The sequence below is a fragment of the Chenopodium quinoa genome, unplaced genomic scaffold (assembly GCF_001683475.1).
Source record: "Chenopodium quinoa cultivar QQ74 unplaced genomic scaffold, ASM168347v1, whole genome shotgun sequence".
NCBI lineage: Eukaryota > Viridiplantae > Streptophyta > Magnoliopsida > Caryophyllales > Amaranthaceae > Chenopodium > Chenopodium quinoa.
Window position 1 is genome coordinate 80,019 of NW_018742225.1, and position 11,333 is coordinate 91,351.

The following is an 11,333-nucleotide window of genomic DNA, read 5'->3' on the forward strand; positions in this document are numbered from 1 at the left end:
TTTACATGTACTTAATTAGAGAGTTGTTGCTAGAATAAAGGAGCTTGAATCAAGGGTTTAAATGGGAGGTTACAAGCGTGACTCAAGGGGGTTGTTTGCATGTTTTCTTGGACGTTGAAAATGCTGTTTGAAGACCTCATGATTGCTGAACGTTTTCTCCTTAATTTAAGCATAGTTTTAAGCTTAGTTGATTAGTTTTACTTTGTTGTTATGAGGGGTTAATTGGACAGTCATATGAGCCTTTTAATCACCTTATAATTAGCATTTTATCTTGTCTTTTAATTAGGCAAGTGATGGATGATCATTAAAAATTGTAGAAGGGAATCCTATGTTCCTTTATGTAACTTATACACTACTATAAATAGTGTACTATGCATGAATGAAAAGCATCCAGAAATTTGCTTAAACACTTGTGTTTTGTTGATTAAACGTGACTTAGCAATTAGTCATTTTTAAGGTCCAAGTTTGATAACTCAAATTTGAAGAGTGCTAGTTTTGGTAGAGTGTTCCCAAACCTAGGAACTTGCGTAGTGAACGAGTGGGTTGAGTGTTCCCCATTCCTAACTACACCAAGCAAAGGGTGAGTGTTCCCCTTTGTTATATCCGAGACTAGGGTTGAGTGTTCCCCTATTCTCCCCTTCACTAATCACGATTTCACTAAGACCCCTTAAAACGTACTTTTGTAACAAGGTTCTCATCTTGCTTACACATCATTTGGCGCGTCAGGTAGGGGGTGTTTTCCTAAACATTTCCTAAGGGGTCGTATACCTACACACCATGGGAGAGAATCAAGACTTGAGGACAGCCTTGGAAGCTCTTAATCGATCCATTGCTAGTCAAGAAAGGTTGGCCGAAACCAATGCCAATCTACAAGGGAACCTTGCTGCCTTGATGGCAAGACTCATGAACGAGCAAGATAGGAGAGATCAAGATGAAGACCCTCCACCTAGGAGGGAAGATAGGAGTCTCAAAGTGGACGTCCCTTCTTTTGATGGGACACTTGATCCAGAGAAGTACTTGGAATGGGAGAAATCCTTGGAAAGGTACTTTGAATACAAGGACATTCATGAGGATGTTCAACGTTTTAAGATTGCCAAAGTCAAGTTGAAGGGCTATGGTGATAGTTGGCTACAAGGAGAGCAGAGGGGACGTACCCTTAGGGGGAAAGCTCCTATCTCTACTTGGGGCAAACTCAAGAAACGGATGAAAGACCGTTTCATCCCCCACAATTACAAGCAGAGTCAATATGTGAAGTGGAGTACCTTGCAACAAAATGGGGACTCTGTGGAGGATTACATAAAAGAGTTTGATAGACTTGCTATTGTGTGTGAAGTAACCGAAAATGAAGAGCTCAAAATGGGGCGTTTCATATCTGGTTTGGACCAAGAATTACAAGACAAACTTGAAGGTTATACTAACCTCACGTTTGCTGAAGCTTGCAAGTTGGTGATTAAGTTCGATGCTAAGAGGAAGAAGAAGAAGCCTACTACCATTCCTCAATTGGCACGAAAACCTTCTTTTCCTACGAAGGAAGGTTCTTCCTTTAACAAACCAAGTAATCCACCAAAAAAGGACACAAAGGACGTGAAGCTAGGTGACATTGTGTGTTACAAATGTGGAGGACGAGGTCATTACAAGAAGGATTGTCCTAATACTAGGGCGTTAACCATACAAGAGGTTAAGCTCATGGCCACTCAAAACATCAACTGGGATGAGTTTGAGGAGGGGGAAGAAGAAGTTGAAGATGATTGTGATGATTGCATTGCCGAGCCAGAGGAGAAGACTAGCCTCGTGATTAGGAGGGCCTTACAAGCACGTGTGGAAGAGGATGCTGCCCCCCAACGACAACACATTTTCATCACCCGTTGTAAAATTGGTGACGAGGTATGTGATTTGATTATTGATGGAGGAAGTGAGGCTAATACCGTGTCTAAGACCCTAGTATCTAAACTTGGTCTTACGACTACTAATCATCCACAACCTTACAAATTAAGTTGGTTAGATTCTAATGCTAGCACTGGGGTTAGGAAGCAATGCATGGTTTCTTTTTGTATTGGTTCGTATTGTGATTCTATATTATGTGATGTTGTGTCCATGGATGCTTGTCATATTCTACTTGGTAGGCCTTGGCAAACTGATAAAAGATCTATACATGATGGGTATCACAACACGTATACCATAGTCCATGAAGGGAGAAAGAAAAAACTACACCCTTTACCACCCCCACGGTTTTCACCATCACAAACACCCCAAAAAGAAGTATCCTTGTTGTCTCTTAAAGAGTTTGAAAGGGAGTTAGATGGTGAGGGAGAGTTGTTCATACTATACTCCAAAGAAACCCACGAAAATTTTGTTGCTCAAAATCCTAAGTTAGCCCAATTGATTAAGGATTTTGAGGACGTTTTTCCGAATGAATTACCTAAAGAACTACCACCCATACGTGGAATTGAGCATCAAATCGATCTCATTCCCGGAGCACCTTTGCCAAATAAGCCAGCCTATAGGTGTAACCCTTTAGAAACTAAGGAATTACAACGTCAAATTGAAGAGCTAATGGGGATGGGTTATGTGCGTGAGTCCATGAGTCCATGTGCCGTTCCTGCTTTGTTGGTCCCTAAGAAAGATGGTACTTGGAGAATGTGTATTGATAGTAGAGCCGTTAATAACATTACTATCAAGTACAGGTTTCCAATTCCAAGGCTTGATGACATGCTTGATGAGTTAAGTGGTTCCAAGGTCTTCTCAAAGGTAGACTTGAGAAGTGGGTATCATCAAATTCGCATGAGAGAAGGGGATGAATGGAAAACCGCGTTCAAGACAAAGCATGGGTTGTATGAGTGGCTCGTCATGCCATTTGGCCTTACAAATGCCCCTAGCACGTTCATGAGATTAATGAATGAGGTGCTAAGGCCATTTCTTGGCAAGTTCGTGGTAGTATACTTGGATGACATTCTCATTTATTCACGTGATGAAGAATCTCATTTTGATCATCTTTTCCAAGTATTTTCTGTTTTGAGGCAAGAAAAATTGTATGGGAAACTAGAAAAATGTGATTTTTTATTGTATGAAGTCATGTTTCTTGGTTACATAGTTTCAGGTGATGGCGTGAAGGTGGATCCTAGCAAAATTGAAGCAATCCAATCATGGCCTAGTCCAAGGACACTCACGGAAGTTCGTTCATTTCATGGGCTTGCCTCCTTCTATAGAAGATTCATCAAGAATTTTAGCACACTCATGTCTCCCATCACCGAGTGTACTAAGAAAGGCGTGTTTGAATGGACACCCCAAGCTCAAAGGGCATTTGAAGAAGTCAAGAAGAAGATGTGCAACACACCCATCTTAGCACTTCCGGATTTTTCCAAACCATTTGAGGTTGAATGTGACGCAAGTGGAAAGGGTATTGGTGCCGTATTGATTCAAGGTGGGCGTCCCATTGCTTACTTTAGTGAGAAGATGAGTCAAGGCAAGTTGAATTACTCCACCTATGATAAAGAGTTCTATGCTATGGTAAGAGCTCTAGATCATTGGTCACATTACTTGAGGCCACAACCTTTCATATTGCATTCCGATCATGAATCCTTGAGGTTCATACATGGCCAAAAGAAGCTGAATGCAAGACATGCAAAGTGGGTCGAATTCTTGCAAACATTTAACTTTTCCTCTAAATACAAGAGTGGGAAAGCTAATGTGGTTGCGGATGCCTTATCTCGAAGGCATAATTTGCTTGGAATGGTTGAAGCAAAGGTACTTGGGTTCGATTTGATCAAAGAATACTATCAAGAAGATGATGAACTCAAAAGGATAATTGATAACTGTGTCCAGGGAGTCTATGATCTGTTTTCCTTACATAATGGTTTTCTTTTTAAAGGAAATAGATTATGTATTCCAAAATGTCCCATTAGAAGTTTGTTGATACATGAAGCTCATGGGGGAGGGCTAGCTGGTCACGTTGGTATTCACAAGACAGTGGAGCTTCTCCAAGCTCACTTTTATTGGCCGAAAATGTTAGCCACGGTTCATCATTTGGTGAGTCGTTGTTCTACTTGTCAAAGAGCAAAGATGGTGTTTCATAAAGGTCTCTACAAGCCCTTACCAATTCCCGAGAGACCTTGGGAAGATGTTAGTATGGATTTTATTGTAGCTTTGCCAAGAACTCAAAGAGGCAAGGATTCAATAATGGTGGTGGTTGATCGGTTTTCAAAAATGGCTCATTTCATTCCTTGCCATAAAACTGAAGATGCAGTAAAAGTGGCTAAGTTATACTTCGAAGAAGTGGTTCGTTTTCATGGGGTGCCACGCACCATTGTGTCGGATCGTGACACTAAGTTCCTAAGTCATTTTTGGAAGTCTATATGGCGTTTGATGGGAACTAAGTTATTGTTTTCTACCTCACATCATCCACAAACCGATGGTCAAACGGAGGTGGTGAATAGGATACTTGGTTCGTTGCTTAGGGCTTTGGTAAGCAAAAGTACCAAAGATTGGGATAATAAGCTTGCTCATGCCGAGTTTGCTTATAATAGGACACCTAGTGCTACTACGAAGTACTCTCCTTTTGAAGTAGTATATGGCGTTAACCCTTATGTTCCCATTGATCTTATTGCTTTGCCAAAAGACAAGTTCGTTCATGGTGGGGCAAAGGAGCAAGCCGAGTTCATGATAAAAGTCCATAAAGAAGTTCGAAGAAACATTGAAAAGGCAAATGAAATCTACAAGAAACAAGCCAACAAACGAGTTAGAAATATGAAGTCTTTTGAAGTTGGGGACTTGGTGTGGATTTACATGAGGAAAGAACGTTTTCCTAGCAAAAGGAAGAACAAGCTTATGCCAAGAGCCGAGGGTCCGTTTGAGGTCGTGGAAAGGATCAATGACAATGCATACAAAATAGATTTGGGAGGCCAATATGGTGTCTCAAGTACATTCAACATTGGTGATCTTGCTCCTTACTTTGATGATGACGAATTGAGGGCAATTCCTTTTGAAGAAGGGGAAGATGACCAAGATGGTCAAGGGTCAACTATCCATGGTCAAGATGAGGAGGTTCAACACGGTGCTATTGAGCAAGGTGCTAAGGGATTATTCTTGTCTAAATCATTCTTCAATCCTATGCACGGTTTTAGTCCAAAGAGTTTAACAAATGGTTACACTTCCCTTAGTGTAATTAATCTTGTTGAAGGTATCTAGTACATGAGCCGTTTTTCCAAGCTTGAAGCCACGCATGATTTATGCATTTGGGAGTTACATTGGACTGATTTTTGACAGCGTGATTCAAGGCTTGTGTTGGGCGTGAATTAAGGCATTAGTTGGCTGATTATTCTACCTCTTTACTTGGGGTTTACATGTACTTAATTAGAGAGTTGTTGCTAGAATAAAGGAGCTTGAATCAAGGGTTTAAATGGGAGGTTACAAGCGTGACTCAAGGGGGTTGTTTGCATGTTTTCTTGGACGTTGAAAATGCTGTTTGAAGACCTCATGATTGCTGAACGTTTTCTCCTTAATTTAAGCATAGTTTTAAGCTTAGTTGATTAGTTTTACTTTGTTGTTATGAGGGGTTAATTGGACAGTCATATGAGCCTTTTAATCACCTTATAATTAGCATTTTATCTTGTCTTTTAATTAGGCAAGTGATGGATGATCATTAAAAATTGTAGAAGGGAATCCTATGTTCCTTTATGTAACTTATACACTACTATAAATAGTGTACTATGCATGAATGAAAAGCATCCAGAAATTTGCTTAAACACTTGTGTTTTGTTGATTAAACGTGACTTAGCAATTAGTCATTTTTAAGGTCCAAGTTTGATAACTCAAATTTGAAGAGTGCTAGTTTTGGTAGAGTGTTCCCAAACCTAGGAACTTGCGTAGTGAACGAGTGGGTTGAGTGTTCCCCATTCCTAACTACACCAAGCAAAGGGTGAGTGTTCCCCTTTGTTATATCCGAGACTAGGGTTGAGTGTTCCCCTATTCTCCCCTTCACTAATCACGATTTCACTAAGACCCCTTAAAACGTACTTTTGTAACAAGGTTCTCATCTTGCTTACACATCATGGACAAGTGAAGGTTGTTTTATGTTGGTCATCCGGGTGAATTGGGATTTGAAAGAAACCCGAATAACCATCAAGAAAACAATAGTGTGAATGCTTCACCAACCTTTCCAACATTTGATCGATAAATGGCAAGGGGAAATGATCTTTTCTAGTGGCTTTATTAAGCCTCCTATAGTCAATGCACATTCTCCACCCCGTGACAGTGCGGGTGGAGATATCATTCCCCTTGTCATCTTGTATGATGGTCATGCCTCCCTTTTTGGGAACCACATGAACCGGGCTCACCCATTTGCTATCGGAGATAGCATAAATGATCCCCGCTTCACGTAGTTTGAGGATTTCCTTCTTAACCACTTCCTTCAAAGTCGGATTCAACCGCCTTTGAGGTTCAATGGAAGAGGCATGATCATCCTCAAGATGAATGCGATGCATACACAAGCTAGGGCTAATCCCCTTAATATCATCAATGCTATACCCGATAACACTCCTATATTTTTTTAAAATCTCAATTAATTTTTGCAATGAGGTGTCATCGAGGTTAGCATTGACAATAATAGGATGTAAGCAATCATCATCCAAATAAGCATATTTGAGAGAAGGAGGGAGGGGTTTTAGTTCTACCTTGGGAGGAGGCGTGGAACTCTCCTCCTTAGACTCACTTTGGATCGATGGGAGCTCATCCACGGCTCCTTGAGTCTCGGGATGAGTTTCACCTTCAAGGCTTTCAACCTCCAAGGCACACAAAGATTCTCCTTCACCCACCTCCTCACATGGGAGGTCTTCATCACCCTTGTCTTTAATTACCTCATGAGACTTCACCAATTCATCAAGTTCGGAGTCCACCAAGTCCACCCGCCAAATCTTCTCTACCATAGGTTGCTTCAAAGTCTTTGAGAATTCAAACTTGTACTTCTCATTGGCCACCTCACATGTAATGGTATTATCTTTGCAATTGACGACCGCTCCCATGGTCTTGAGTGCCTCTCTTCCAAGGATAAGAGGAGTATGAGGGTCCTCCTCCATATCCATCACCACAAAATCGCAAGGCACAAACAAATTCCCAATCTTGATAGGAACGTCTTCTAACTCACCGCATGGGAATTTTGTGGACCGGTCGGCTAATTGAATCACCTTTCTTGAAGGTATCATCTCGAACTTGAGCTTCTTTGCAATGGATAGTGGCATGAGGCTCACACTTGCCCCAAGATCGGCTAGTGCACCCGTGGTCTCCATATCACCAATCTTGACCGGAAGAGTGAAGCTTCCCGGATCACATTGCTTGGTAGGCAAGGTTCTTTGCACTAGGGCACTAACTTGATGAGGAAGAGTGATACACTCATCACTTAGCTTCTTTTTGTTGGAGAGGAGTTCCTTGAGGAATTTTGCATAGGGTGGCATTTGAGTCATGGCTTCAAGGAATGGAATGTTGATGTGAAGTGACTTGAGCATAGCCATAAACTTGTTGTACTTGTCATTCAATCTCCTCTCAACAATCCTCTCGGGATAAGGCGGTGGTGGTTCAAACCTTGATGGTTGATAAGATGTTGATGGTTGCTTGTCTTTCCCAACTTCCTTGCTCTTTTCACTACCTTCACCCTTCTTCTTCTCAATGCTTCCTTCAACACTATTGTCAATTATTTGACCTTGGCTATCTCCATTGACCTCTTCAACCACTTGCTCTTCACCCTCCTTGTTGTGCTCCGATTGATCACTCCTAGGCCCCTCATAAGACTTTCCGGACCTAAGAGAGATAGCTTTGATATGATGGGTGGTAGCCGGGTTGGTAGTAGGTTGGCCCGGGAGCTTCTCATTGGCTAGATTGGTCACCCTCTCGGCGAGTTGAGCCACTTGATTATCCATCATCTTTTGATGTGCAGTGACCTCTTGATGCCTTTGATCCGCTTTTCGCTCACTATTGGTTATTCTTTGATCCATGGCGGATAGGCTTGATTGGATTCTATTGAGAGTTTCCATGAGCATTTGTTGATTAGGATCATTTTGCATGGAAGGGTTGGGTTGGAAATTTTGAAATTGGTTGGGTGGTCCTTGCTTGAATGGTGCTCTAGGGTGATTGCTAGCATTTGGATTTGGAAAGGGAGCCATTTGACCCGTGTTGTGGCTTGGGCCACTTGCATCTTGAAATCTATTACCATAATTGGCATTGGGGGCTCTCCAATTATCACGTTGATTGTTCATGTACCCCATTGCCGCTACATGTTCGGGGTCTCGACCACCACAATATGATATATCATGGTTGGTACCCTCACAATTCTCACAAGAGAAAGAGTGTACTTGATTGGTGGAGGAAGATGAAGACCCTTGGCTATTTCCCAGCTTCTTGTCAATGACTTGTTCCATAAGAGCCTTGAGTGAACCTTGATCAAGCTCGAATTTGCCCGAAGCTCTCTCTTCACCTCTTCTTCTTCCACCACTCGTAGAATAGTACCTCACAACTTCCTCTATGGTGTCCTCCAATTGAGCTTGAGGCACCTTGCTAATACGTCCACCACATCCGGAATTCAAATTTTGCTTGGGTATGTCGTCAAGACCATCATAGAAGAACTTGATGAGAAGTTGCTTGTCAAACTCATGGTGTGGGCAAGCTCTCACATACTCTTTAAACCGGTCCCAAGCTTCCCCCAAAGATTCATACCTTTCTTGCCTAAATGATGAAATTTTCTGCCTCAATTCGGTTGATTTGTCTTCGGGAATGAACTTGTTCAAGAAAGCTTTGGCCGTGTCTCTCCATGTGGCCAACGAGCCGGGCTTTAGGTTTTTGAGCCACCTATAAGCCTTGCCTGTGAGCGAATACCGAAAAAGGTGCATCCGGATGTATTCTTGAGTGACTTGGTTGGTTTGGATTAAAGCACATGTCTCGAGAAATTTGTCCAAATGCTCTATCGGATCTTCATGAGCTGCTCCAGAAAATTGATCTCCACGCACCATTTGAGTGTAGTGCGGGTGGATAGTGAAATTTGTTCCCGTTGTAGGAAGTAGAATCCCACATTGCAATTCATGACTACCCGGATTACCAAAGTCACCAAAAAGAGCGCCATTGGCATCCCCCATGTCTGAAGAAATATCACTAGAAGAATCAAAGAACTCCTCCTCCTCACCCGTTTGTTCAACAAATAGTCTCCTCACTCGCCTTAGAGTGCGGTCAATGTCGAGATCGAGGTCGTGAGTAGGTGGTCCCTGTGATCTTCTAAGCATTCAACACAGCTAAGCAGACAATTAGCGAATGACAACAACGGAGAAATAAATGAAAAATAGAAGGATAGAAGTAGAAAACAATTGAAAAACAAGATAACTAAGCAATAAACAATGTTGCCATTCCCCGGCAACGGCGCCAAAACTTGGTCGGCCCCCTAGGTGTCGTTAGTTCCTAAAGGTCGAGTCAAGAATAAAAAGAAAACCCACGTCCTAAACTAACCAAAGGTAGCATAGTGGAAGAGGGGTCGAATCCTCAGGGAAGGTCAAACGTCTCTTGCTTAGATCACTTATAAGTCAATTGAAAAGGGAGGAGTAAATTTTTGATGGATTTATCTATAGCTACTAGGGAAACAAATAAACTAAGAACTAAATTAACAAGCAACAAGCAGAGGTATAAAACTTCGAAAATCAAGGAATAGCAAACACTAGGGGATAGGGGAGAATTCCTAACTAACAATGATTTCAACAATTAGAGGCAACAAGAACGGTTCAATCGGTCAACCAAACAATTGGGGCCTATGGTCCAACATCTAGGATTCCCTCTCGGGCTCACCTAAACACCGCCTACCCAACCCCGCCTCGGTGGTCGAGGTCATCCCTAACCTAGTCATCATCACATACAAGCTCACTCTCGCGCAACTAGCATGCAACACAAAATAGGGTCTTAGAGGTGATCAATCTCTAATTCCTAACAACTAAAACCTAGGTTGGAATCGATTGCAAAACTTCTCAATCTACCCAATCTTGCACCACATATCATTCATTTCATCATTAGTTCATCATTTCCCCCTCCCCTAGCTAGAAACCTAGCCTAGAGAAGGAAGGGTCATACCAAAGCACACAAGAACATTAACAAAAGCAAAAACTAAGTTTAATGAGAGAAACATGGCTAAAACCAGAAAATAGGATGATTAAACTTTACTAAAGAAGTTAACTTTGAAGAGAATATGTTAAGTCTACTTGTAATCTATTCTAAATAGCATGAAATCTAAGCAAATAAGGATAATATTATACTAATAGCAAGAAAATAAAGGATCAAAACCAGAAATTGCAAGTTTAAACAAGGAGGCAACTAAGATATTAAACTATTCTATTGACTTGAAATAACAACTAAAGATAAGCTAAAACTAATTAAAATAGATAAATAAAGCAATAAATAAAGAGTAGGGATAGAAATAATACCAAAAGATTTAATCTTGGATTGAAAAATGAAAGAGAGTGACAAAGAGTAGTGTTTTAGATCTAATGAGGAACTAAACCCTAACTAATCTAAAGTGCAAAAGAAAGAAGAAAAAAACAATAAGCTGAAATCTGATTTTCTAATATTTCTCTCTCTACATACCTCTCTCCTCCCAATTACAAGGAAGAGAGGTATTTATACCCTCCTCTAAAACCTAACCCAAATCAAGGCCCAAAATTTTAGGCATCACGTGCAGAGTAAAATAATTAGAGCCGTCGGCCTACGCGTGTAGCAGAGTTCAAATCGATCAGGGGAACACGGAGCGCCCGCTCTAAGGCCAGAGCGCCCTTTCTGAAGTCTCGCAGAAAATGCTCTGATTATTCTGGGAGCTAGAGCGCCCGCTTCAACATTAGAGCGCCCGCTCTGAGGGTTGGGTACTTGGTTTTTCTGCAGCAAGGAATACAGAGCGCCCGCTCCATATCTAGAGCGCCCGCTCTGAACTCTTCTTTCCTTCATATTTTGGGCTCTAATGCTCCAATCCCTTTGACTCCAAAGCATGCCTAATCCTTGCATCCAATCCTTGCTTTCTTAGCCACGGGAGGACCTGTAAGATGGAAAACACAAATCATAGGAAAGGTTCTAATAGGAGCAAATTGAAATGGGTTAAAGGAGAGGGAATAAAACCTTAGGAAATGAGCCAAAAAATGACTCAAAACCACTCCAAGTAACAAATATGCTCAATAATAACAAAACTAAGCTAAAATAGAGGAAAAAGGGCAAACAAAGGGCTCAATCGGGGAAGAAACGAAGTAGAAAAGTGGGCCAAATGGCCACTGATCAGAAGGCTCAGCCCCAGTTTGATCTGTCAAGACTCTGTTTCCCCGAAACGGTGA

At 41.6% G+C, this 11,333-nt stretch overlaps 1 protein-coding gene across 1 annotated transcript; it reads left to right on the forward strand.

Moving 5' to 3' along the window:
• Nucleotides 1–1,069: 1,069 nt before the first annotated feature.
• Nucleotides 1,070–4,190, forward strand: LOC110734607. Its single transcript, XM_021914769.1, has 2 exons — nucleotides 1,070–3,086; nucleotides 4,142–4,190. Exons 1-2 carry the CDS (start codon nucleotides 1,204–1,206, stop codon nucleotides 4,188–4,190), a joined length of 1,932 nt encoding a protein of 643 aa, XP_021770461.1. The 5' UTR covers nucleotides 1,070–1,203.
• The last annotated feature ends 7,143 nt before the right edge of the window (nucleotides 4,191–11,333 follow it).